Source organism: Quercus lobata, chromosome 7 (genome assembly GCF_001633185.2).
Source record: "Quercus lobata isolate SW786 chromosome 7, ValleyOak3.0 Primary Assembly, whole genome shotgun sequence".
Lineage (NCBI taxonomy): Eukaryota > Viridiplantae > Streptophyta > Magnoliopsida > Fagales > Fagaceae > Quercus > Quercus lobata.
In genome coordinates, this window is record NC_044910.1 from 38,651,733 (window position 1) to 38,678,614 (window position 26,882).

At 34.9% G+C, this 26,882-nt stretch overlaps 4 protein-coding genes across 10 annotated transcripts; 3 read left to right on the top strand and 1 right to left on the bottom strand.

Moving 5' to 3' along the window:
- Positions 1–970: 970 nt before the first annotated feature.
- Positions 971–6,777, top strand: LOC115951227 (ABC transporter B family member 29, chloroplastic). The gene is made up of 10 exons (XM_031068415.1): positions 971–1,617; positions 2,058–2,144; positions 2,236–2,343; positions 2,569–2,835; positions 3,170–3,253; positions 4,210–4,426; positions 4,542–4,627; positions 5,250–5,437; positions 5,671–5,800; positions 6,127–6,777. Exons 1-10 carry the CDS (start codon positions 1,009–1,011, stop codon positions 6,274–6,276), a joined length of 1,926 nt encoding a protein of 641 aa, XP_030924275.1. The 5' UTR covers positions 971–1,008; the 3' UTR covers positions 6,277–6,777.
- Positions 6,778–7,221: 444 nt separating this feature from the next.
- LOC115952469 (replication protein A 14 kDa subunit B-like) lies at positions 7,222–11,687 on the top strand. Its single transcript, XM_031069650.1, has 3 exons — positions 7,222–7,365; positions 9,941–10,199; positions 11,316–11,687. Exons 2-3 carry the CDS (start codon positions 9,944–9,946, stop codon positions 11,378–11,380), a joined length of 321 nt encoding a protein of 106 aa, XP_030925510.1. The 5' UTR covers positions 7,222–7,365; positions 9,941–9,943; the 3' UTR covers positions 11,381–11,687.
- Positions 11,688–13,078: 1,391 nt separating this feature from the next.
- Positions 13,079–19,885, top strand: LOC115951328 (heterogeneous nuclear ribonucleoprotein Q). 5 transcript variants are annotated; one of them, XM_031068530.1, is made up of 9 exons: positions 13,079–13,262; positions 14,782–15,892; positions 15,977–16,093; positions 16,349–16,489; positions 16,673–16,846; positions 17,422–17,629; positions 17,714–17,910; positions 18,861–18,946; positions 19,522–19,885. In XM_031068530.1, exons 2-9 carry the CDS (start codon positions 15,452–15,454, stop codon positions 19,640–19,642), a joined length of 1,485 nt encoding a protein of 494 aa, XP_030924390.1. In that variant the 5' UTR covers positions 13,079–13,262; positions 14,782–15,451; the 3' UTR covers positions 19,643–19,885. The 5 variants fall into 5 exon arrangements, with proteins under 5 accessions (XP_030924390.1, XP_030924392.1, XP_030924391.1 ...); XM_031068532.1 differs by having other exon boundaries at positions 15,081–15,892; XM_031068531.1 differs by having other exon boundaries at positions 15,419–15,892.
- Positions 19,886–20,158: 273 nt separating this feature from the next.
- On the bottom strand, positions 20,159–25,475 carry LOC115951330 (F-box/kelch-repeat protein At1g57790-like). 3 transcript variants are annotated; one of them, XM_031068536.1, is made up of 3 exons: positions 25,338–25,475; positions 22,288–23,403; positions 20,159–20,510 (listed from the first exon to the last, which is right to left on the bottom strand). In XM_031068536.1, exons 1-2 carry the CDS (start codon positions 25,367–25,369, stop codon positions 22,296–22,298), a joined length of 1,140 nt encoding a protein of 379 aa, XP_030924396.1. In that variant the 5' UTR covers positions 25,370–25,475; the 3' UTR covers positions 20,159–20,510; positions 22,288–22,295. The 3 variants fall into 3 exon arrangements, with proteins under 3 accessions (XP_030924396.1, XP_030924398.1, XP_030924395.1); XM_031068538.1 differs by lacking the exon at positions 20,159–20,510 and adding an exon at positions 20,544–20,830; XM_031068535.1 differs by lacking the exon at positions 20,159–20,510 and having other exon boundaries at positions 22,083–23,403; positions 25,338–25,472.
- Between the last annotated feature and the right edge of the window lie 1,407 nt (positions 25,476–26,882).

Genomic DNA, 26,882 nt, shown 5'->3' on the forward strand with positions numbered 1-26,882 from the left:
ACGTAAACAATTTATTCATAGTGAACATTTATATATATTTGTGAATAATGGTTTTATCACATAATGAAAAAAAAAAATTAAGTAGCTCGTAAATAAGCTCTAGATTGATCGACCAACAAACTGAATCAAACTTGAACACATAATCTTATATCCTATAAGTAATAAGCTCCAACCTGCATGGCGTTCGAAATAAAACTAACTGAACAGCCCTATGTGGGACATTTTTTAAATTCAAAGATCCAACCATATTTTACACCCTTTTACCCTTGAACTCTTTTATCTACCTGAAAAAGTCCTGAACAAATTACAAAATAAAAAGAACCTGCTATTTAACTCAGCTTTCCCTCTAATTCATTAAAAAAAATGGGTAAAATAGTTAGCAGAGCGTATATTTATGGACCAAATTTGGTTATTTTTGAAATATTTTGTATATGTTTGGTATTGGCCCAAATTTTAGTGTTGTCAATTACAACTGTGAGTTTTAATTAACTCAACTAATAAAGTTTTTTGTCATCAAATAAAAAACTTAGGTTCATCCCCTGACAATACCAAAAATCATAGGTGTGTCTTATGATAATGAGTAATCATAGCTTAAAAACTATTTCTTTGAAAAAAAAAAAACTCTTATAGCTTTCCCTAAAAATGTCATTTCTCTTCTGGCAAAATTTGCAAAATAATATTTTTTTTTAGGGAAATTTTAGGTGGCTGGTACGAGAGCGAAGTTATTTAGTTATGTAGACTCTTTCTAAAACTTGAGTTTCAACCCAAAATTGAGTTTATCAAATTTGAGTTTCAATTAGTTTAAGTTGCGTGATAGTCTAACGTTATATAACAAATTAAAACTCAAGTTTACTATACTCGATTTTAGATTGGAATTTGAATTTATTAAACCCAATTTTTAAAAAGAGCCTAAGTAACTAAATAACTTTGCTAGTGTTATTTTCCTAAAATTTTCCTATTAAGCAAAATTTGCCTTCCCCTTCTCTATCTCCCTCCAAAAATAACAGAATGTCTCTCTTTCTTCTGAACCCTCCATCTCCACCACCCTCTAAACTCCTCAAACTCAAACACAGACACAAACACAAACACTCTCCCTTCTCCACTCCCCCAATTCCACCACTCCTCCCTCCCAAAAACTCCTCCACCTTCAAACCCCTCAACTCCACACAAAAGCTCCCTTCAAACCCCAATCCCTCTCTCTCCAAAACCCTCAATTCCCTCAAACCTTACCTCCTCTCTCAGCACAAACCCATATTATTCGGCTGGCTCTGCAGCCTCATCTCTGTCTTCTCCCTCTCCAAGCTCGTCCCCAAGCTCTCCCAATTCTCCTCCACCGTCACCACCACCACCACCACCGCCCTCAAGTTGAGAGACCAGGGTTTGGTCTTGGGGGCTTTGCTGTTGGTCCGATTCGTCGCCAGTTACTGGCAGCAAGCGTTCCTGTGGGACGCTGCTTTGAACGCCGGGTTTCGACTTAGGCTCCATGTTTTTGACCGGGTCCTGCAGAGGGACCTTGCGTTTTTTGAATCTTCAGGTGCTGTTTCGTCTGGAGATATCGCGTATCGGATCACTGCTGAGGCCGCCGATGTGGCCGATACGATCTATGCTATTCTCAATGTGAGTTTGTTGTATTAGTTTATTGGGAAATGAATATGATCACTCCGTGTTTATGGGTGTGTTTGTATAAGCTGTTTGGAAAACTGTGTTTTGACTTTAAAATGAGTGTATGTAAAAGAGCTACGTGGAGTTCTGGTTGCAAAAACAGAGTTTTGAATTTTAAAAACGCTCTTTTAAACTCCTACAAAAGAACCCAGTTCTCAGAATCTTATCCATTTATTGTGAAATGAGAGAATTGGAATTTGTCAGATCATCAATAATTTAAATAGCTAATTTGTGTAGTTAATGACTTAATGATGTTTTATTATGATTTAGAAGGTGGTATGTATTGCTATTATTAAAATGTTGTCGACATAGTAATTGAATTTTCAAGGTCTTAGGTGGTAGTCACATGTATGGAGTTAGTAACCATTATGTGTGTGCTTGCTTTTGTATTGCAGACCATTGTACCCAGTACTTTGCAATTGTCCGCAATGGCAGCACAGATGTTAATGATCAGCCCTGTGCTTTCTTTGATTTCAGCTATGGTGAGGAACAAATTAGGAGTATTTCACTGAAAATATTTTGGTGGTTGCTGGTTGTGCATTTTGATTAAGGGTTTGTGTGGTGCAATTATAGGTAATTCCGTGTATGGCTCTTACCATTGCCTATCTTGGTGAGAAACTTAGAAAGATATCCAAGAGGGCACGTATGAGCATTGCTTCCCTCTCAGCCTATCTAAATGAAGTACCTTCTGTTCCTTTTACTTAAAAAATCTCCTCTGCTTAAACTTGTGTTTTGGATGTCACTTTGGTTGGGTTTCTTATTACTCTTGTCTTTTGATGACTCATGATAACCTGTCAAAATCCTTGAAAAGGCATTTCTCTCTCTTTTGTGTGTATCTACTGTTAAGCTTTCTTTATGCTTGAATGTGTGGATTTAATTATATCGTATAACTTATACATGTTTTAGGCCCTTCCAGCGATTCTATTTGTGAAAGCAAGCAACTCAGAGCCGTGTGAGAGTGCCCGGTTTCAAAGGCTTGCTCACACTGATTTATGTGAACATTTGAAGAAGAAGAAAATGAAAGCATTCATACCTCAGATGACACAGATTATATATTTTGGAGCATTATTTATATTTTGTGTTGGCTCACTGGTGGTTTCAAGCGGTTCTTTTGATGGCTGTAGCATGGTTTCATTCGTAACGTCATTGGTTTTTTTAATTGAGCCAATTCAGGTAGTACTATATGCTGACAATATATTTTTTCCTTTTTTTGCTTGTTTGTTTCATGGGTCAGTCCTTTTTAATGTTTTTAAAACTGTCATGAACTTTCACGAATTTCATTACATTCTACCGGTAACTTTAGCTTGTTCCATATACCAAAAAAAAAAAAGGGTAGTTCAAAGGTCTCTTGCTAGCTTCTTCTCTGTTTCCTCTCTCTCTCTCTCTCTCTCTCTCTCAGGAAAAAAAATAGTACAGAGCCATTTTGCTATTCATTCTTTTATTATCATGCCTCAGCCGTTGAGGAGCTGACATAAGTTATCACTCTGAATATAAAAGCATCATGCAGGGTGTGGGAAAGGCATACAATGAGTTGAAGCAAGGAGAACCAGCTATTGAACGCCTGTTTGAGTTGATGAGGTTCAAGTCTAAGGTACATCTATCTGTAATTTTAGCCTTTTTTTTTTTTTCTTGTTAATTTTTATTTTAATATTGAGGATCACACTTTATGAATTATTAAGAAAAAATTTCCAAAAAGGAGAGAATGAGATCATTGTTAAGTAATAATTCTTAGAAGTTTGTTAGGAAACATCAACCTTCTTGTTTACCTGTGATTGATATCAGCTTACTGTTTGTGTTTATTACTTTATCTGTTAAACCTTGATTAGATGCCTTATTTATGCAGTCTGCATTTACATGTCGTGTCTAGCCAATCCCTTATTTGTTCTTGGCACTAATTTAGGCAAAGGTGCCTTGGAGAATTATTGTCATTGACAATCTGTGGTTGAGACTCTCTCTCTCTCTCTCTCTCTCTCTCACACACACACACACACAAAAAGTTAGGAACGTTTAAGAAAAGAGAATACATCTTCATGCTTCAGAATTGAAAAAATTTAGAAGTTGAGCATTCAGAATAAAAACGATAGCCTTTTCCTCAAAATAATAAGTTTTGGTAGTGATCTCTTCTGTGCCAATAATCACCATTTCTTTTGGTGTACCTGCTGGAATTTTTTGGGACATGTAACTCTGTCATTTATGCATCTTTGCATGTGATAGCTTCCTAGTGCAATTTTTTAAGTGACAATTAATACGGGGTTGTAATACCTTTTGGTGCTATATAATTTGTTATCTTTGAAAACTAATATATCATGCTATCCATTTTAGTGCCTAAGAACTATGGAGTTATATATCAATTAATGAATCATGTTATTGAATATTTGTAATGACTGATAACAACATATGCTTTTATTCATATTATAATATTTGGACCAATATATCTGTTCTCTTATTTAGATAATATTGTGATTTTTGTTATGTTGATAAATAAATTTAAAAAAAAAAAAAAAAAAAAACTGGAGAGTTCGTAAATTAATATATTCTTGAATACAGGTCATTGAGAAATCAGATGCCATTGACTTGTACAATATCACAGGAGAGGTGAAATTTTGCGATATCTCATTTAGATATGGGGACAATATGCCCTTTGTTTTGAATGGATTGAATCTCCATGTCCAAGCTGGAGAGACCATAGCTCTTGTTGGGCCCTCTGGTGGAGGAAAGACGACCCTTGTAAAATTGCTTCTCCGGCTTTACGATCCTTTATCTGGTTAGCCTTTCTTTTGAACTACAGCAAATTGCTCAACTTATACCATTCATTTTTGCACTTAGAGAAGTTAATTTTTCTTTCTAATTGAGAATTTGTACCTTTTCTTTACACACAGGTTGCATACTTATTGATAACCATAACATACAAGACATCCGGTTGGATAGTTTGAGGAGACATGTCAGCCTGGTTCCTCAGGATATAGTAAGTTACTAAACATCACCCTCTTTTTTTGGATGGAAAAGGTAGAAGACCTATAGGAGCTTCACTGAATGTCCTCAAAAGTATGACGTCTTACTCAACCTCATGATGTCCATAAGTTGACCTAATGGTCCGTTTGGATTGAGGAGAGAGAAGGGGAGTAGAGTAGAGTAAAATTGGCCCAAAATTAGTCTATTTTCAGCCAACTCTACTCTACTTCCTTCTACTCTCCCTCCCTCCTCCCTCAATCCAAATGGACACTAAAGCTTGTACCTGAAAAGATTTTATTATTATTTTATTTTCGTAAGTTCTGGAAGTTGTTTGATTTGCTGTTTTTTATGTATCCATATAACTTTGATGTGCCGATTGCTGTGGACTAAGGTACAACTGGCATACACCTGGCCAGATCCTTAGTTGAAAAATAGTTTGTTTTGTAGGGAATTAGTATGTTATGTTTTACCTAAAAGGCATGGTCCAAAGCTCCATTTTAAGGGTATCTTTTGGCTGGGTTTTATCAATATGTTATAGAAATGCATCAGGGACTTGTAATTGTAAATATGGAATCATGGTAATTTTGGGAATTGTATTCAAATGGTTTATCATGATAATATTTGTTTTGTGTTAGACACTTTTTTCAGGAACGGTTGCTGAAAACATTGGCTATAAGGATCTGTTGTCAAAAATTGACATGGATAGCGTTGAGCATGCAGCACAAACGGCAAATGCTGATGAATTTATCAGAAAACTTCCAGAAGGTTACAAAACTAATATTGGACCAAGGGGCTCAATTTTGAGTGGAGGCCAAAAGCAGAGGTGAGGCTTTAAATCTGAACTCTGATTCTGATATAACATAAAATATAATTGTTGTTGGGTAATGTTAATATGATTACTAGGCACAACCTTGAAATGAAAATCCAATTTTACTGTTTCTGTCCAATGAAATTGATTTTTGATTTGATTAATGTAACTATTAATTTCCTGTGTCTAGCTAATTTTCTTTGCAAAACTTTGTGGATTATTAACTATAGGCTTCCTCATTAATGCAGACTAGCACTTGCAAGGGCACTCTATCAGAATTCCTCTATATTGATACTGGATGAAGCAACTTCTGCTTTGGATAATAGGTCTGAGTTATTGGTGAGACAAGCTATGGAGCGCATAATGGAAAATCATACTGTAAGGACAATTACTCATTCTATTAGCTCTAACTGTATGTATGCATTTTAGTTAGGGTTAGGTAAAGAGTCAAGTTTTTTATACTGTAATGAAGTATCATTATGGCTTGGAATCCGTTTGCTTGAGCATTGATAAAGAATATTCCATAATGTAATGAAGTATTGTTATCTGCTGATCCACAAATGTGGACTAGCTCCTGCCTATAAGAATTTCCTTTACTGGTTTGTTTTTCAACATGCACTGCCATCTTGTGTGATTATCTATGCAATTTTTTCCCTTTTTTTTTTTTTAATGATGGATCGAATACCGTGCTTGTATGTTTATAGGTACTGGTCATTGCACACCGCATGGAAACAGTTTTGATGGCTAAGCGGGTATTCCTTTTGGATGATGGGAAGCTAGAGGAGCTAAATCGCTCAAAGCTTTTGGGTGGTAGTCACCATGACAAGGTGTTATCGACTGGGCTTGTGATCTGAGAACAGTGCAAAAGGTTATGGACTGACAATTAATAAATGGGTCATACCCTCATAGGAAGCAAAGTGAGAGTAACAACCCTGATGAGCTCCATGGTGGCTGTGATGCTCTATGTATTCATCCTAAGAAAGAAGCATGTCTACAGATGGTTGCAGAATAGAGCAAGTGCCTGTTTGAGATGAACAAATCAAATCCAATCCTTTAAGTTTTAACATCAGCAATCTCTCCAATCAAAAAAAAAAGAAAAAAGAAAAAAAAAGGGCAATCTCCGGTTCACTTGTATATTTTTCTTGTAGTTATGTGTTATGTTCCCTTGTAGTATGATTCTACTTTTATTTTTTTACAAGTTACAACAACCATGATGGGGATTCCACTCTGGATATCCTTTTAAAAGAGAACAAACAATGTTATTGAGTCATACAGTACTGAGTGAAAAAAAGAACATTAAATAACTTCACTATTGTAATTCCGATGTATAATGTCATTTGAATTGTTTGATAAAATGAATTCCGGTGACAAGTTTTAATATAAATCCGTGAAACTTGTAATTTAGCCAAAACAAAACTTTGCAAAACCCATAACATAAAACTGGTTTTGAAATCCCAATTTTAACATGAACTTTAAAAAAAAAAAAAAATCCAAAATATTAAAAAGTTAACGGTAGGTAACATTTTAAGTTTTTAACACAAAACTAAATTGGCAGGAAGTATAAAGATTAAGGATGCTGTTACCATCGTGCACTTCACAAATACAAGTTTTTGCGGAATAAAAGACGAGCAGTTCAAAATTTTAAAAATGAGTTTCACACTCTTACACACTTAAATTTTTTTTTTTTTTTTTTTTTGAAAGGCCTACACGCTTAAATTAACGCCAAACAGATATTTAAATTTAATCATCTATCTCAAATTATAAAAAGAAAAAAAAGAAAAGAAAAAAAGTCGAGTGCCACTAGCAAAAAAAGGGCGCTGTGCATGTGCTGATTTATATTAAAGCCCTCCTCAAAGGCTCGAAACTCACTATCATTTTTCCGCCTTCAAAAACTCGCGCCCTTCAAAGCTCCTTTCAGGCAGCGATTCTGTTTGGTGGATCAGGTAAACTATCACACACTTTTCAATTTGCTAACAAAAATGTTAGTATTACAAATTAGCGTTACCGTTTCTTTTCTACATTAAAAAAAAAAAAAAAAAAAAAAAAAAAAAAAAAAAAAAAAAAAAAAAAACCTACTCAGTTTCTCAGCAACCAAACGCAGCGTACTAGTAGTCAATTTTTTGTTTAGTACAGTAGCCTAAACCCTATCGTGATCGATATCCCATGCTCTCTTAGATCTGATTGCATTACATTTTTTTTTTATGCTACTGCATTTTTCATTTGAAAATTGGGTTAAATTTCGCTTATTTCATTTTCGTTAATTAATTATTTTTGGATCTCGGTTTCAAAATTTTTCACGTAATGATGGATTTGAAATGTTAATTATAAATGAAAATTTGTGAAAAATTGGCTTCTGAGAATGGTTTTATCAAAGGGGAATTTTTTTTTGATAGTGTGAAATAGCTATGTTAAAAAGGGTTGGTCCTAGTGAATGAATGTGAGAGTGCCTGCGAGTCTTGTTCACGCTTTTGGAGTTTTGATAATGGTATGAGTAAAGCTTGTGAGGCTACTGAAACATGTGCAAGACTGGCCAAAAGCCTCATAGCTCAACTGGTTGGCACCTCCTGATATTTTCAACAGAAACATCTAGGGATCAAATCCTCCCTCCCCAACTATTGAATTATATTATAAAAAAAAAGAATGTGTGAGACTGTGTAATGGTATGAGCAGAAAGCGAGTAGGAAACATAAACGTAAATTGTTATGTGAAAGAAAAAGCACGATAAGACAAGGGAGTTATGGCTGTAGTTACAAAATGAGTTAAAGAAAATATCATGTTAGTGTGGTAGTTGGCATGAATTGAAAGTAATGACGGTGGTAGGAGCTAGTTGAGAGGAGAGAGCGATGGGGGAGGGAATCTTTTAAAAGTAATGATGTGTGTGTGCGCGCGCGCGTGTGTGCCCATGTGTTTATAAACCTTGATATGCTTGTTAGAAGATTAAATTGTGACTATTTCTTCCCAATTTTCATTTTAAAATGAAACCTCTATCTTCCCTCTTACATTAATTTACTTCTACTTTTTGGTTAGAGCTTGGTCTGTCTTAAAGCGGAAGGCTATTTATTCCTCCAGGTTATATGATTTATTTTTATGCCAAACAAGTTAATGGAACTATGGGTGTTATGAATTTATTATAATTCAATCAGGAGTGTGGAGTATGGTGTTCCCACTTTTTGGGGTATCTTGGGTTATGCCTAAGGAGGTTGTGGAGCTTCTAGCTAGCTGGCCAGGCAAATTTAGAAAACATGAGAATGGGGTGATTTGGAACATGGTCCCCCACTGTTTGATGTGGGGCATTTGGAGGGAGAGGAATGCTCAGATTTTTGAAGGAACCGAAAGAGTGATTCATGAGCTGAGGATGACTTTTTTGCAAACTTTGCTTGGGTGGACATAGGCATTGGGCGTTTTCCTTTTTTCTTGCTTGTCTGATCTGCTCGATAGATTTAGCTTAAGTTCTTTTTAGTTTCTGCTTGTTCTTTCGTTGTCCTCAGTACATGTCCTGTGTGCTTTGGTTTTGTTTTGTTGTTTCTGTTCTGTCCTCTTTTTACTATCAATGAATTTAATTTACTTATAAAAAAAGAGTGTGGAAAATTTTAGCTTCCTTGAAGTTGATAATAAGATAATTGTGAATATCGAAGTACTTTAGTTTAGAAGAATAACGTAAAATTTCTGTAGTAATGTGAATTATAATTTGATGAGTACAATTTGCTTGCACTAGTGGTGTTAATATCTGGAAAAAAAGGTATATGGTTAACCGTTTTCTCACTGAACTATTCCATATGGTTTGGTATGGTACAGCAGTTTCTACACAAACCACTTCTAGAAGGTACCTTCTAGTTTGGGCAAGAAGTTGTAGTCCTTGTTTTAGGATTATCATCCTGCCTAGATGACAATGACAATATCGTTAGCTGGTTTCTATTTCTTTTCTTACTTCATTCTGATCTGTAAATCCCTCACACACCAGAGGCAGTGGCTTTCAGTTTGTAATATGCTTGACCATGCTGCCAATGCTCTTGCTCAAGATATTTGTAAAACTTTCCCTTGGATTTGAGTTTGGAGTAGAATTCTTTCCCATACTAGAACATAGATTAGCTAGAAAAGGGATGGCCATTAGTCCAAGTGGGGCTTCAGGAGAGAACACCTGCATTATGTTTAAGGCTTTAAGCTGTCAAAGTTCGGGGTAAAATTGGGGGGTTTTAGACATGAAGACCTATAAAAGAAGGGTATACTGTGATAATTTTCATGAAATCTAGAGGAATCGAAAGCTTTAAATGAAGATTAGCTAGGAAAGAAGACATTCCGAAAGCCTAGGTAAATGGTTATTCACAGTGGAGCAGTTTTGAGCCTTTTCCAATGGTTTTTATCCTGTAGTATAGTGGAGACATTAATGAAAATGTATGTTTTTTGAGAATGGAGATCAGTTATTTGCTGTAAAATTACTTATACTGATTGTATTCATTTATCAATGGCCAGTTATTTACTGGGGCTTTGGACTAAGGTGTTTCCTTGTGTGGTTTGCAGGAGATGGATACGTCAAACCCTTCAGTTTTTGTCAATGCAGAGCTGCTGCGCTTGTACGTTGGTCGCAGGGTCCGGGCAGTGATTCAGGTTTTGCGATCTGATGGTGGAGTAGTTACAGGAAAGTCTACTGATGAGAACCAGATAATTGTAAAAGGCTCTCCACCGGTTCCTCTCTCAAATTTTGTTGAGGTTATTGGTATTGCTGACACTGAGAAATCCATCCGTGCTGAAATATGGAGCAACTTTGGCAACACATTTGGTATGTCTTTTTGTTCTTTTTTAAAAGAAAAAAGCTTAGCTCCAATTTGGTTTCGAGTTATCTTCCTCCAACCCACTATGTGGTGATTGAAGAGACTATCCATGTGTAACTTTATCACGTCTTTTTTAATGAATCACGTGACTTGTTTTAATAATGCACATGGATGGTCTTATAATTCATCATTTAGTGGGTTGGAAGAGATAGCTCCAAAGTTTGGAGCTTAACTTTGTCATTTTAAAAACTCTTCTAACAGTGAGCTATACCAATGCTATTGGCGGCATTGACATTACTAGAAATTTCATTGTTTCTTATATTTGAAAGGCTGCCCTCTGAAAGTTAATTGGACCCTTAAGCATCCATCCATGTTAGTAAAGGCTAGTTTATTCATCTGAAAGCACTTTCTTATAAAATAATAATAATAATAATAATAATAATAATCTGTAAGCACTTGGGCAGTTTTTTTTTTTTGTTTAAACTTGAATGATGCCAAAAACCCTTAAACTTTATTGTCTTTGAAAAAAAAAACCCAAGTCTAAACTTGGACCTGTATTTGTTGTTAATGGACAACAAATTATCAGATCAATTTCTAAATTACTACCTATGCCAGCAGGTAAGTACATTTTCAAGAAGTAGAACAGTTTTATTGAACAACACCAAATTCAACTGGCTTGCTTATATTAGTTCAAAATATTTGTGGCTAACTTATGGTTCTTGTTGAGAAAAGAAAAATGGCTTAGTTCTGAAAGTCATGGTTTACTTTTTTTTTTTGAAATTATATAAAATTAGCCATCTGGTGCTCCCTGGTAGATGTATTACTATTTCATTCTCCATAAAGCAGATAAAAATTATTCGTTAAAAAAAGTAGATACATAAATTTGCCAATAGGAATTACACAATGTTCAAGCCAATTAAGAGAACAAATTGTGGGGTTATCTTATAGACTTAGATGTTGGGGCCTTTATCTTTATGATTTCCCGTGATGGAAGTTCAAGTTTTTTGCACAAATCTTATTTTATAGTTGCTTATTCAGTTATTCCTCTAACTATATGTGCATAATCTTTGGTTTTTATGATATTTTTTTTATGAATTCTTAAGACAACGTTTGCTTTTTGGCAGACACACATACATACAATCAGCTTTGTCAACTTGCAAATGGGGAATTTAAACATTTGTTCCTTTGAGATGGATGGAGCTTACTCTGTGATGCAGCTAGAAACTGCTTCCTACCTAATGGCAACATGAACAGAAGCGATGATGATGCACTGAATCACTTGTTTAGCTTTTATACAGCCCCTGGAAATTTCTCAAACTAGAGTTTAGGTCAACTATCAGTAATGTGATGGCTAGAATTTAGAATTTTCTGTTTGACAATTGTAGAAGTCATTCATGTTTACATTCAACATTTTCCGTAAGTTGATGTGTCAACTCGATTTTCTATGTTGATTTTAAGTAGTATGATGGATTTTTCCTCCATATACTATTGTTAAATTCCTGCATTTTTGGGAGTCTGGAGGAGTTCTTATTGCCTCGAGGATCTCACTCTGCCCCAGGGAAGTAAAACATGGGAGAGGGGGTTAGGGATTAGCTCCTACGCTGGGAGACTACCTTACAAATAATTGTAGGCAAGTTAAGTTATTCATTCTATTAAATCTACAACCATTATGAGAGAAAAAAGAAAAGAAAAAAAATTACTCCCATGAGATTAATTTATTAAATGCAGGTTCTTATGAATAGTCATAATTAGTATATGCATTATGCTATGCTTCAAAAAAACTGGGACCATTTGGAAATGACCAAAGATTGCTCTTGGTAGTAGCGTGTTTGGCTAAGCCTATATTTTGCCTTAATTAGCTTATTTTGTCAAGTATAATGTTTTAAAATCTCACTTTTTGGAGGTATAATCTTACTATAACACAGGTTTAAAAAAAAAATAAACAAGAAAATCCAAAACACCTGGACTTATCTTTTTTGAGAAACTAAATGGACATTTTTGATACGATGGAGTAGGGCTGCCCCTTCGATTTAATAAAGGGGTTCGAACCTATGCCTGAATGTGCGAGACTTATAAGATGCATTAACAATTTCACATGTCATGCTTGTTCGAAGGTTGATCCTCCAAGTGAACCGCCTAGGGCCGATTGGTGAGGCAGGGCTGCTTTCATGGCAGTTCAAACAGCAAGAAAGTTGGCTCAACTGTGTTATTTTTGAGGAGATACGCAGGAAGTTCATTGATCTATTCAAGGGTTCATGGAAGAAATCAAGATAAGTCTAGCCAAGTTTTTTTTTTTTTTTTTTGGGATATTGTTTTGAGAAATTATGTGTACACAACAACTTTTGTATCACAATTTTTAAGTGATCAATTGTGATTGGTGGAGAAAAAGTAGTGGATTCATATGAAAGTGATTGTCCATCATTCATAGTCAACCACTTCATTAAATTATAATAAAAGTTGTGATCGTAGAAAAAAAGAATAACTAATATATTTTTGTTTCAACTTATAACTTAGCGACGGGATCACATTTTGACTAAGATCATCATTTTGGGTCCTTTATGGGTACTGTGTATTAGAATCCTTAGAGTTTATAAAATAACTACATTGAAAAACTCATAAAATTTTAGTCATTCATATTTAAAAAAAATAGTATTTATTTATATGTTTTTGTTGAAAACACTAAAATGTGTCATTTGCTAATTGAACTATAAGGTTCTTTGTAAAAAAAAAAAAAAAAAAATCTAAATTTTCATTAAAAAAATTTAATAAAGTGAAAAAATCTGAACAAATTGATTTAACTATCAATCCAAGCTACACAAGACGGGATCTACAACTATATGACCTAACTCCACAAACTCAAATCCCAAGGCCCAAGGCCCAATGTCTAGATTTGAGCTAGCAATTAATATTGTTAGTTATTTAGGGCACAACACTCAAACTCAAACAAACAAAGTCGAGCTATTCCGTTCTGTTCTACTCTTTTGCTTTGCGCTTTGACAATTGGAAAATTCCAGTTAGGGTTTTGAGCAGCAACAAAAACCAAACTGGTTCACTTCTCGTTACTCTTACTGGTAATTTTTTCTCTCTCTCAATTTATCAATTTGTTTTTGCTTCTTCTTCTTCTTTAAAATCCATGTGCTTTGCGTTTTCAATTATGGAGATATGGTTTTGGTTCTAATGCTTGTTGGGTTTTTTTTAAGCTCGTAGCTTGTGAACTCAGCTCTGGGTTACTATGGCCAATGTAATATCTTTAGGTCGTGTTTGCTTTTCCTTTTGAATTCTTTTTTTCTTTGTGTAAATCTACTGTATTTCTACTAGTATGAACAAATGGTAGTATAGGCACAAAAACGCAATGTGTATTTCAAAGATATATACCTATTGAGCTTCAACAAGCTTGAGAAAATATTGACTGAAATGTTAGTTGTGTTTAGCTTATCTTTAATCAATTATCATTTTTGTGAAGAGGGAGCAAATAAGAAAAACCCCTTTATTTATTTATTTTTTAAAGATAATTGTTAGGATAAAAGTCTCTATTATAAATAGAGAAGTGCTACATGGTAAGTTGTTACTGGAGCCCAACAATGAAATTACTTTTCTGTCCACCAGTAACAACCTGCCACTTAGGATTCGTTGTGAAAATATTATGGACATAACATTTCTCCTATAAATATATGAAGTAAGAAAATGCTATATAAAACTCATCACTAATAGGATTGTGACTCTATTTAAATGAATATAAGGAATCTCCCACTTTATTATAAAAATAATTTTATTTAGAGATATATAAGTTTTGTGACCCTCCATGTAAAGCATTATTTATTTATTTAAGATTTAAAAAAAAAAAATGGAGGGAAGGGGGGTTGGGGCATGGCCCCATGTGACCCTGGCACTGAGGGTGCATATCTTTCCTTTAAGAGCTCTCAAATAATGGTTGTTGTGAACTAAATGTTCTCATATGTTTCTGCTTCTAATGGGATGTAGCGTATGTTACTTGATTATAATTAGTGTTTCGAGTCTATTGCCCAGTGATGGGGTTATGGGTTTAATGTGTTTAATGAAAGTATAACCCCAATGGGCATGTCAGGCAAATAGTTTGTTAGTTCGGCCTTGGGATGCTTTTAGCATCCTGGATTTAGTTTAGTATCAAGCATTGAACATGCTACATTGTATAGAAACTTCAGGTCTATTGACACTTGGAAGTCAAGAAATGAGAATTTAATTTTCTAGGACCTATCTATTTCTTGCAGCATTAGGTTTTATTAACTTTAGTGCCCCAGTTATTTTGTTGTTTTGACTGGTTTGCATTCATATTTTTTTCCTAAAAAATGGGCCTATAAAAAAATTTTGAGACCTTTGGTCTTACAGTTGGTTTTAGTTTAGAATATCTGGTACCCATAGACAAATCCAATAACTTCTTAAATTGTTGTTAATGCCATTATTTCATGAATCCTTTTGGAATTGCTGAATGAAAAATTGCACAGCTTTTGCCTGTATTGGATTTGAGATGCTTACTCAAATTAATGCAATTGAGGTATAAATTGAAGATTGGTCTTGATAGGTTAGAGTGGTAATACAAGATTCAAATTGCAGATTGCCCACATTTATATGGAAGATGTGGTCTGGAACTGGAACTGTTGTGGTGGATTGGAGAAGACTGTGTTTTGATAGTTCATAATCAAACCTAATGACCCATCCCTGGCTGCTATCTTTCTATTCTGCCACATTTATTTGGTTAAACTTTTCAAGTGTAGATGTTACCTCATCTCTGTAGTACTGTTGCCTGTATTGTATTACTGTGTAAAAATGATCCCTTTATAATTTCCAACAAATGCTCAATTTCTCATCCTTATTTTTGCCGTTTTCTTTGTTTGCTGAATGCATTGTTCCAGATAGATAGTTAAACAAATAAAGTGGCCATTTTTTTGGGCAACTGTCAGTATCTAAATTTTGAGAAATTCACTGCTTCATTGTTTTTCACCTGTTGAGCATCACCATCCTCTTGATTATCATTCAAAATTCACTCTTGCCTGTCTCTGTACTTTGTTACTATGTATGATCCCTTAATCGAGAATCATTCAAATTGCAAATCCTTGGAGCCATGCCTTATGGCACAAATTCTTTCGAAATTCTTACTCTGCAACTCCTTTTGGCCTCTTATTGTTTCCACCTTTCCATATTTGCATTCTTTCTTCTGCCAATGCTTCTGGCTTCTGTGCTTCCTTCACAGTTGCCTTGCAAGCTTTCTTTTTAGATACATAAGATGCCAAGGACAAGGGCAAGTGCTGCAACCTCTCATAATTCAGATGTAGCCGAAAAGCCTAGTGAGCCTGAAAAGCCTATGGAATCCGAAGAGCAGGTGGACCTTGATGGAGACAATGATCCTGAGGAGACAATGGAGGAAGAGGTCGAGTACGAAGAAGTAGAGGAAGAGGAGGAAGTGGAAGAGGTGGAGGAAGAAGAGGAAGAGATAGAGGAAGGGCTAGAAGAGGAGGTGGAGGAAGACGAAGAAGACAAGGAGGCTGCTAAAGGAGCTGATGAGGAGATGAAAGTTGATCAGGCAGAGGAAGATGAGAGAAAAAAGCATTCTGAGCTTCTTTCACTTCCACCTCATGGCTCTGAAGTGTACCTTGGTAACATTCCTCATGATTCTTCTGAAGAGGATGTTAGGAGCTTTTGTGAATCCATAGGAGAAGTCACAGAGGTAATATATATATATTTTATTATAATAGCCCTTGTTTTCACTTTTTTTAGTTAAACTAATTAAATATTTTTTTGTTTACAATAGGTTAGAATAATGAAGGGTAAAGATTCTGGTGGGACAAAGGCTTATGCTTTTGTGACCTTTAGAACCAAGGAGTTGGCTTCTAGGGCCATTGATGAGTTGAATAATTCTGAATTAAAGGTAATTTAAGTGCACTTCTTATTGATGATTTTCTCCTTTGAATAGTCCCATCCATTGCTTGTTAATTCAGAATTTTGCTCTATGTGTGCCACTAATTTGTAATTGAACAACCATCAAGCATTCAATTTTTTTATGATATTTTATTTTTGTGTGTTTGAGGTTGATTTTGGAGAATTTCTGAATAGCTGTTGGCGTGCCTTACTTTCAACTTCTCATAGGATCAACTTTTCTGCTAACACCCTCTTTCTTTGCCAGGGAAAAAAGGTAAAGTGTTCAGCATCTCAAGCAAAGCATCGGTTATTCATTGGTAATGTTCCCAGAAATTGGGGTGAGGCAGATATGAAGAAGGCTGTAACAGAGATTGGGCCTGGAGTCATTTCTGTGGAACTGTTGAAGGTTTGTGATTTTCTATCGCTTATTTTATTTATTTTTTTTTAGGTTCATCATTGTTTATATTCCTTATTCTAAATTTAACACTTACTTTCATAGTCAAATCTGTAATTGAAAACTATTACCACTATTCTTCATTTTTGCCTCAATCTATTATTGGTATTCATTGCATCTTCTTGACCTATACAGGACCCACATAATTCCAGCAGAAACCGTGGATTTGCTTTCATTGAGTATCATAATCATGCATGTGCAGAATACTCAAGGCAGAAGATGTCGAACCCACAATTTAAGCTTGACAAAAATGCCCCAACTGTGAGCTGGGCTGACCCTAAAAATGCAGAATCCTCTGCTGCTTCTCAGGTCTTCTATTTTATACCTTCCTTTGGCTATTTTCTCAATAAAATGATACGTAAGATGGTGTTTCATTTGATTGAGTATCTACTTGAGGTTTTTCTTTCTTCCTATTTCTTGCTCCATTGGATACCTTGGACAATGCTACAATCAGAGTTCCACAAAGTTTCCCTTGGTTTTGCATATAAGGCAACCATGATGGGTGCTTGAATCCTCTTTACACAAGGGGTAATGGCTGTCCATTGCATGTCATTAAGAAAGGGAATACTTGATTATAAAACGTTTTCATAGTTTTAAAATCCCATTGGTAGCTCCTAAAATTGTGCTGCATATGAATAATCTCTCCTTGGACCACCTTGTGAATTTTTTACTTGTACGTACAACATCTTGCTAATGAGCTCTAGATCAAATGGTATCTCATTCCCCAATAAGAATGAGGGGAGAGTGATATTGTGGGTTCACAAGCAAATAAATGTATAGCCAATGGAAAAGAGTATGCACAACATCTTCTTTTTAAGTATTTGCATTTTTACTTGTACTTTTAAAGGTTATGGGTCATGGTTTAAGGAATTTGTTTGGTATAGGTTAAGGCAGTCTATGTCAAGAATTTACCAAAAGACATTACTCAAGAACGTCTAAGGGAGTTGTTTGAGCATCATGGAAAGATCACAAGAGTGGCTCTTCCTCCTGCAAAATCAGGACAGGAAAAAAGCAGATTTGGTTTTGTTCACTTCGCAGAAAGGTCGAGTGCCATGAAGGCATTGCAAAACACTGAGAAATATGAAATTGATGGTATTTTTTCTCCTGCTTCTTGCATCCTGTGCATGTTCTTGTCATGCTTGAACTGGCATTGTTGACAAATGCTCTCATTGATAGGTCAAGTTTTGGAGTGTTCTCTTGCAAAGCCACAAGCAGATCAGAAGCCTTCTGGAGCACTAAATTCACAGAAATCAAACTTACTCCCAAGCTACCCACCTCATCTTGGTTATGGAATGATGGGTAGTCCCTATGGTGCGGTGGGTCCTGGATACGGTGCTGCAGGTCCTGGATATGGTGCTGCAGGCTTTGCACAAGTAAGATGCTTTTGCCCACTCTCCAAACACTTCTGAGCCCTGTTTTATTTTCTGAAAAAAGTTGGGGAAAGAAAGTTCTTAAAATATTTTTAATGGGAAGAATGTTTTCTTTTGATTTATGATGTTCTTTTTGTTGGTTCTGAGGGTTTTTAATTGTATTACTGTCCATTGCAACACATGGACAAATTGGGATCCAGTTGGAGATGTGTTACCTTAGAAATTGCGGGACCTGGTCTTCTAACTACATTAGTCTGAACAGGTTCCCATATATATATATATATATATATATTTTGTTGAAATGGGTGGGTTTTGATAACCATAACACCGGTCACAAATAAGGTTAGGTTCCAATTTTTTTTTATTGGTAAGTTACACATGCACCCCATAGGTCTTGCACAGGATTTTACCATCCATCCCATTAATAGTAATTACTTAAAAATTGTTAGTGGTATAATAGCTGTTCATTTATATTATTTTTTCATGTTATTTTAAAATATAAACTACTTGGTACATTCTGGGGCTTCACCTAGTTTTGTTTATCTTGAGTTAATATTACTGTAAACAGGGCATTGGTAGTCCATAATCTATGTTTTCTGTCTTTAATGATTTTATATCTTTAAGCCAAAGTAATATTTATAATACATGGTATTAGCTTATTATATGATTCTGTCACATCACCTCATGAAGAATATGAAGGACACTATCATTGATAATTATATATAATCCATACTTGGTTTTAACTTCACTATATTAATACAAATGGTGTTGTAGTATAAATCTAATGGATTTCTCATGCTTTTCAAGGAAAAAGTCTACAGTTTGACCACCATGAGTGTGAGATTTGTAGGCATTCAGGGTTTGTCTATGCTGATAGGCTTATATTGTAAATACTGAGAATTCTTGCAAATTTTATGCTTGCAAATGCTGATATAGCTGCAAAATTCTTGCAGCCACTCATCTATGGTAGGGGACCAACTCCTGCTGGCATGTCAATGATGCCAATGCTTTTGCCTGATGGAAGGATCGGATATGTCCTGTAAGTGTTATAATCTGGGTTTTTCTAGTTAATTACACAATGTATGCCTTATACTGAATGATAATGTCTGTTCCATTAGTCCTAATACTTGGCTGCACTGTCTGTCAGTCTTTGTCTCAGTTCCTATCTAATTAATGATCCATCATTAGTTCATTACATTGGATTGTTTATACCTACATTTCTCCCTCTCACACGTTAACCTGTAAGCCCCCTCTGGCCGTTTGAAGAAAGCCTCGTATGGTCTCAAAGCATGTGAGGAAAGCCTTTTTTTGGTCATTACCAAAAGCCCTAGTGCCCGAAATTGTTCTTGCACTTCTTGAGACACCTGGTTGACTTTTGGAGTTGCCAAATTAAGACCCTCCCTTCCTACCCTTCCATCTCCATAGAGTGTATCCAACCATCTAAAATGATCAGTTACAGTGGCAGCATCGGTGCTGTTGGTATCATGGGACAAAGAGCATGCCCAGTAAACTTGCCATTAAAGAAAATTATGTTTGAGACATTGTCACGTTTTTAGTACTTCTAGAGCATGCTTGACTTGTACACTTAAAACTTGTTTATTTTCTTTGCTGTAGGCAACAGCCTGGTATGCAATCACATAACCCATTCCCACAGTCCAGGAATGGGAGTGGTAGCTCAAGTGGTGGAAGGCGCGGCAATGACAGCAGCCGCGGGCGCCGGTTTCAACCATATTAATTTTGAATACTTTTATGCTTGTATAAGAACATGAGTATTTGGGGTGAGCCGTTTAATTTACGGCCCATGCAATATATCATGTCAAAGACATTGTTAGAAGTAGTTTTATGTATAATTTATATATAAATTTTTTTTTTTCTGATTTTGGCTCAAGTTCACATTGAATGAAACTTAAAAATTTCTGTCACGCATTGTGAAGACTTGAAGCTGAAGTTTTTATAATTGAATTCCCATTTGATCTTATCTCACGCATTGTATAAAGGAAAATAACAAAGGCCTTATGCCTGCTCGGCCCAGGCTGGGTTTTGTGATTTATTCTGACCTAGTGGCCAGATGCAGATTGAGATGGGAGAAATCAAGATCTAAATTTTAAGGCAAATAAATAAACTCTCTTCTGGCATAGGCATCTCAGATTTTTGGACAAATTTGCGCAAATGTTATGAGAAACCAGGTTTCCATGGAATAGTTTATCAAAAAAAAAAAAAAAAGAATAAGAAGGTTTCAATGGAATAAGGATGGTTCAATATCGTGTTGAAAACCTAATTCAATAGAATTCCATGGCCAAGACTCAAGAACAATATACAGATTGAATCATGTTGGATTATAACCGGTGCCATCCCAACACACAAGTCATTTTCAATTGCTAATCTGACTAATCTCGGAGCTTGCAACATTTACATGAATAATTGTTTCTGATCTGTCATTAATGATGCACTTGTACTTCTAATCATGCTAATTTCCAGGCAGCCTTTGGGCATGCTCCTTGAATCCAATCTGCGGTTTAAGATGGAAAAATTTTGCTTGTAAACAAACAAACTTCCTTGCAACCTCAGAGACAACCCTCAAATCATACCTTTTCTTGAAAATTCTGAATAACAAAATGAGTTGAAGAAATGGTTGGTCTTCACATTCCGTGCAGCTTTTGAACTACCCTCTTGGTGAAAAACAATAGAGCTCGAACTTCATACATCAACAAAACAGTCCCAATCATAGAAATGGATGAAATATAACCACAATTTGACAGAAAACATATACGCTCTAAAACATACTTGGCCATCCCTATTAAAAGCTTACGGGTGCACCATGGTACTGATAATTTTTTCAAAATCTTGAAATTTCATGAACTTTGGTGCGTGCAATTGTACAAAGCAGCAGTTATACCATGAACCGTAAGCTATCTCAAGAAGTCTGAAAAAAATAAGTGTGCAAAATGTTATTCTATCTCATATGGAGTTGCCAATGCATCTAATTGTATTCAACAAGCGAAATAGCATGCTTCCCACTTCATAAGGTAGCAACAGTGAAAGCAATAACAAAAAAGAAATGGAGAAATAACATAACCGATCTTCATTCAGTGACATATCTTAAAGTTCCTGTATTTGCAATTAATCTTGAATATCAGGAACCCTAAGGGTGATTGCATTCAAGGATCACTAGAACTTTTATTCCACACAGTGCAAATTCACTCACCATGTTTGGACAAACTTATTACAATAATTTTAAAAAAAATCATTGCTAATCCTCATCAACAAGATTAGAAACATAATAAAGGAGAAGAAAATGGATATCAAGAAGTATGTGAAACTATTTAGTGCCTGAAGTTTGACAAACATTGAGACACATTTCTTAATATTTTATTGGTGTCAAGTTAAAAATTGAATAAGCAAGTACAGCTTTAATGATGTAAATCATGTTCAAGGTCAGAAGGTGATTCAAGTTAAAGGACTTTCATTTGGATGAATATGAATGTCTTGTATAACAAGACAAAGAATGAGTTGAACCTGAACAAGGGATAAAATTCATTTTGGATTAAACAACGTAAACTAAAAGATAATTGATTATGCAGGGGTTTGCATTCTGTAGCTTCTGGCGCCATGAGAAAGCAAGAGCTTGGCTCTTTTCTTTCCCTGAGCAGAATTTATACAAAAAGCCCAAAATAGGGGCACAAAATGAAGACTTTGAACAAGCCAATATGAGGAAAGATATATTGTTTTCTTGGTTATCTGCTTAAAATAAACGGTTTTTCAATTTTAAAGAAACTAAATGAAATTTACTTGTTATAAGAGACCATAAGGACAGGTCCCGTAAAATAGAGCCATATACAGGACATACCTTGTGAAAATAAAAAAACAAAGATAGTAGTATTAACATCCTACTTTCACAGAGTAAGTTTTCTTTAGACTATCATGTGGTGCTTTGTACTGTTCATGAGGTAGTTTTTTTGGAATAAAATTATTTACTATATAAATAAAAGAAAAGAAAAGAAAATCTTATTGGTGATGAAAAGGAGATTATGGGAGTAAACTGACTATATTACCCACTTTGGATATCATGAAAAGTCTCAAGAGGCAAAGATTTCAGAGAAACTACCAAATACTGAAAGTCAATGTGTAAGTAAAGATTCTGAAATTATCTATATAGAAATTTTAAGAACTGAAAGTAAAAATAAATATTACACACTATTTGGCACAATTTTACATCTGATACACTTATGATGAAAAGAAAACAGAATCCAGCATGAATTCTTCTAAAAAGTATAACAAATATTTTCTAGGCAACTACTTATACAGAAATTCGTAGCGAATTAGCATTCTATTAAATTGAGTTATAACTAAACATATAATCAATGCTTAACTAGAACATACTTGAGAAACTAGATTTCTTCAGTGAAGCTCAAGAAGCCTTGGGGTGGTTCAATCCAGATGTTTTCAAAAGGATCTTGTTCTCCCCAGTCATGACACTGCTTCCGTGGATAGTATCTACAATTGTCAAGAGAGTATGATATGCAACGCTTTCCATAGAAACGGACTTTAGGGAAATAGACACTGTTTCTCATTAGTCCAGAAAGGTCAGTTCTGGAATGAGAGGACAAGAAACTCGCAAAAAGTGTGACACCATCAAGGGCTTTCATTTCTTCCCATATCATTTTTGTCCGGTCCAGCTTAAAAATAATGGGGTTTTCACTAGAACAAGTGTAAATAACTAAAATTTCTCCTTTATGCTCAGCCATAAACTTGCCCTTCCACCAATTTTTGGCGAAAAAATTATCGGGGCATTTGGGTGGAGGCACAGAAAGGACACTCCAAGTATGTTCCAGTGGGTCAAACACCCCTAGCCAACCAGTGAGACTCAAACAATAAAACAGTCCATTGCAGAAAACAAGCTTATTCCAAATACTACTAACAAAGGGCAAGCGATTTGGGTAATTAACAGTAACCCACTCTGTTGCCCCAGGATGACAGGTGCTAATAGCAACGATTGTGGGACTGACATGCTTAACTGTAAATAGCATACAGTTGCTAGATGTTGGTGCACAAGAGAAGGCAACAATCTGATAAGTCAACTCAAACCTTGGCAGTTTAATCACTTCATGACTAAAGGGGTTAAAGAAGAACATTCGATGGGATCTAGGTCTATACAGCAATAACCAACCATCTTTAGTGTAACAAACCCTGGTCCCATTCAACTCAGGTAACTCGATAGAATGGGTCTTGCGTAGTGAAGGGTCATAGAATTCATACAAGTTACCATATTTTGGGAAGTACATAAGCCATGGTGATTGATTTACTACACGGACAGAAATTGCAACTGAGTGCCATCTTTTGCAAACAACAGAGGCACGCACATTGTCCTCTAGGGTTAGACGGGACACAATCACTTCCAGAAGTTCTGTAGGAAGGTCAGACCAAGTCTGCAGCTCCAATTTTTCTCTCTTTTCCTTTGTTGCAATTCTTTTATTCCCGCTGATTGTTTCCGCTAACCTATACGTAAAAATTAAACTCCTGATAAGTACTAGTACAAAAATGTCGAACAAAGCCAATTAATGAGCTCGAAATGCGCCATAATGAACAACAAAATGCTGAAAGAAATGTAATGCAAGACAGAGATTTGAACTCCAGCTAAAATTTATATGCTGAAACTCCGTGTACTAGGGTGTCCCTTTTTTGATAGCAATAAAACTTATTACTTATCAAAAAAAAAAAAAATTATATGCTGAGACTAAAGAGCCCCCCAAAATGTTACAACAGAGGAGACAGTCCAGTGAATCCACATTATATACATATCTGAATCTCATTTCTTCGCAATGATCCAGGTCAGATTGAATGTAGTGTGGCCTCTCCATCAGTGGTTGAGATTGAGAGGAAAAAATTATAATGTCATATAAAAACAGTAAGAACAGTATTACTAGATACTGACTAGAAAATCACCACAGTAATATATGTTGACCATTCTAGCACAGCTAATGAACTTGATATGCACATAAACCACTTACAATATGAGAAAAATAACCACAAGAAACCATAATGTTATCAGATTACCCCACACCAATATATACACTAAACATAATCCAGATTTAGCCTAAAATACAGTAAAAAGAAGCAAAACCATCAATTCAAAGCTATCTACATAATTTGAACTTGCCTAACTTTATTTTCTTTTTAATTCTATAACATGCCTTCATCTCTCATCTAAAATAAAGCATTCTATATTAGATTAAAATAAAAAAAATTATGATACTTAATATAGCCACAGATTACTATATTAGATCATAAGCACAAATCAATCACTTTAATATAGCCACAGATTAAAAGTCTAATGAAAAATCTATTAAAGTTTTCAATTGACTCTAATTGATCCAAGATGTAAAACCCCAGAACCATTTCATTGCCAAAGATCAAAACCCATTAACCATTTGATAAAACCTTCAAAATTTTTAAACTTAGACTCCAAATATCAACAATTCAAATTCATAATTGTTGTAATAAGACATTAGTATATAAATCCCAACTGAATTAACCCCTACAACCCTAACACCATTTCATGCAACCCTAACTAGAAGCAAGTAAACTCTTTAAAATAACAATAATAAGAAAAGAATATAATTACAATTCAATTTGACTTAATCTAAAACATTAAATGCAAATTAAAGAAAAAAATTAAAATATTGATGTGATCAGTAAACAGTTTGAGGAAAAACAAGATTAAATACCAAAAGATTCAAGATTTGTAGTCTAATTTTGATGTGCGGCTCCTTGGCACCTTTAATAGGTTACCTTAATTATTATTAAGTCTTAGTACTAAGTTTTAGTTTAGAAAGTTGCTGGTTTATTGAGATTGATTTCAATAAAATTCCAGCAACTAATTTAAAGCTTTGAGGGTGTGATTGCCTAGTGCTTTATCTTTCTTCATTACACATTCTATTCATTGTTTTAATACCAAAAAGCCATCAAACATATTCAAAATCCCATATTTTCATTACCCTAAACGGCTAAACCCTTAAACATAGAACCTTTTTCAATAATTCTTCAAGATCTCATCTAGAATTCTAATTGGTATCAGAGCCCATTCAAGCTTCTTTCCTGCATCAGATTTCAGCTTCCTTCACTTTTTATGACTCTGATTGGTTCAAGACGTAAAACCCTTGAACCATTTCACAGCCACACACTAAAAGTCTAAAACCCATTTCACAAAACCATCAAAAGTTTCAAACTTGACTCCAAATACCAACAATTCAAGCTCTCAATTGTGTAAAAAACACATTGGTATTCCATCATAAACCCCAACTGAATTAACCCCTAAAAGCTAAAACCCTAAAACCAGTTCATTTAAGCAAGTAAATTGTGCTAAGGAAAAAGATAAATTACAATTCAATTTGACTTAATATTAAAAAAAAAAACAAAAAATAACAGCTTACGATTTGAGCTTTCTTCTCCTTTTGCCAGCCATAGTACTGAGAAGCTATACTGTGCTTAGAGGCTTTTTAGCTTTGGACACAGAGATAGAGAGAGAAAGTTCTTGGGCTTAGACTTACACAGTTAACACTGCTATATGTGGAACTCATGGTCGCAACACGTGCGGTTAGGGTAGGAATCAGGTGTAACGGTTTCCACAGTTTTTCAGTACAGGTGCACCAATGATCGGCTGCAATATCATACAAATGTAACGTGGCTCTCACCTGATGGTGAGCATTTTATTCACTTTTTAGAAGGTTTTTATCGGACGCCCTTAGCATGATAATTACTTTACAGATATAAGTTATTAGGAGATTGAGGGGTCATAAGCCAAAGTTCAAGTTTTTTATAGTTTTTTACTTATTAATAATCGGTCATGATATCATCAGCCCGTAAAATAGTTCGTAGCTCTAGTATTTTCCTTTGGTATAAAATTTGATACGTGGATAGCATTGCTGTATATTAACCATTTAATTTCTTTATAAAAAAAAACCATTTATGTTTATTAGGTTTATAATTTAATTTTAATGATTTGAGCATCTTTCAGACTTTATGACACAATAAAATGCTAGGTAGAAGAAGTGAATTAAACAAAAATATCAATTAGGAATAACTTTTTGAGTCTATTGTCTTCTCACTCCAGAATATAGAGAATCAGACATTGAAAATGGGATCTTAAAGCATTCAAATGTATTTTTTTTTTTGGCCTTTGGCTCTCAATTGGTCTATATTCCTTAAAGCCTTCTAATTGTATACAAGAGAATTTGATAAATAGAGACCTTCATTTGTAAAAATAGGTAATTTAAAAAACAGATAATTAAAATAGATAGACATAATTTAAAATTACCAGATGATTTAACATGCGGTTTCAACCAAATTTTAAAATCAGATAATTAACAAAGAAAGACATAATTTTTTTTTTTAATTTTATAAAAAGGATGTAAATTTACATGTGGTTTCAAGTTTTTAACACTATATATGCTTAATAGGATAAAGTGTAAAATACTTACCTGATAAAGATTATGAGCTAAATTTCAATTTTCAAAACAAACTTGTGTCTGACAGATAAACCTAAAGTCCTTACTTAACAAAAACTGGCCTATTTAAGAAATTATATATTTTTAAACTTTGCAATAACTTGATAGAGTGTGGTGTGTGTATGAGTTCAGAAATGAAGATGAAAATTTCTAGTGTTCTCATCTATTGTTCATTTGTCACACTTGCTTCAAGTACAGTTCAAGGACCACATAAAACCATTGTCAATGAAAGTGCTCTCTAGCCTTTTGGCTTGTAGCAGCAGGTGAGCGTCTTGCATTCTATTGCAAGAGTTTTCTGACCTTCCTTTGGTAAGGTCATCGGTGGTTTGTTATGTATAATTGGTGGGTGTAGAAAACGATAAAAGTTTTATCTATTGTAGAGCTGGGGGGGGGGGGGGGGAATTTTGGCGGAGGAGTTGGAAGAGCTATGGAAGAAGTTGTCTTTTACAGAGGAAGAGGCGGATGACGTTG

Bases quoted from the DNA above. Each gene is read 5' to 3' on its own strand.
- LOC115951227 (XM_031068415.1), top strand. From the start codon at position 1,009: ATGTCTCTCTTTCTTCTGAACCCTCCATCTCCACCACCCTCTAAACTC. The intron at 2,145-2,235 runs GTGAGGAACAAA...GTGCAATTATAG, and splicing joins TTTCTTTGATTTCAGCTATG to GTAATTCCGTGTATGGCTCT. The intron at 2,344-2,568 runs GTACCTTCTGTT...TACATGTTTTAG, and splicing joins TCTCAGCCTATCTAAATGAA to GCCCTTCCAGCGATTCTATT.
- LOC115951328 (XM_031068530.1), top strand. From the start codon at position 15,452: ATGCCAAGGACAAGGGCAAGTGCTGCAACCTCTCATAATTCAGATGTA. The intron at 17,630-17,713 runs GTATTTTTTCTC...TCTCATTGATAG, and splicing joins TGAGAAATATGAAATTGATG to GTCAAGTTTTGGAGTGTTCT. The intron at 18,947-19,521 runs GTAAGTGTTATA...TCTTTGCTGTAG, and splicing joins GGAAGGATCGGATATGTCCT to GCAACAGCCTGGTATGCAAT.
- LOC115951330 (XM_031068536.1), bottom strand. From the start codon at position 25,369: ATGGCTGGCAAAAGGAGAAGAAAGCTCAAATC. The intron at 23,404-25,337 runs GTAAGCTGTTAT...TTTTACGTATAG, and splicing joins AGGAGAAGAAAGCTCAAATC to GTTAGCGGAAACAATCAGCG.
- LOC115952469 (XM_031069650.1), top strand. From the start codon at position 9,944: ATGGATACGTCAAACCCTTCAGTTTTTGTCAATGCAGAGCTGCTGCGC. The intron at 10,200-11,315 runs GTATGTCTTTTT...GCTTTTTGGCAG, and splicing joins CAACTTTGGCAACACATTTG to ACACACATACATACAATCAG.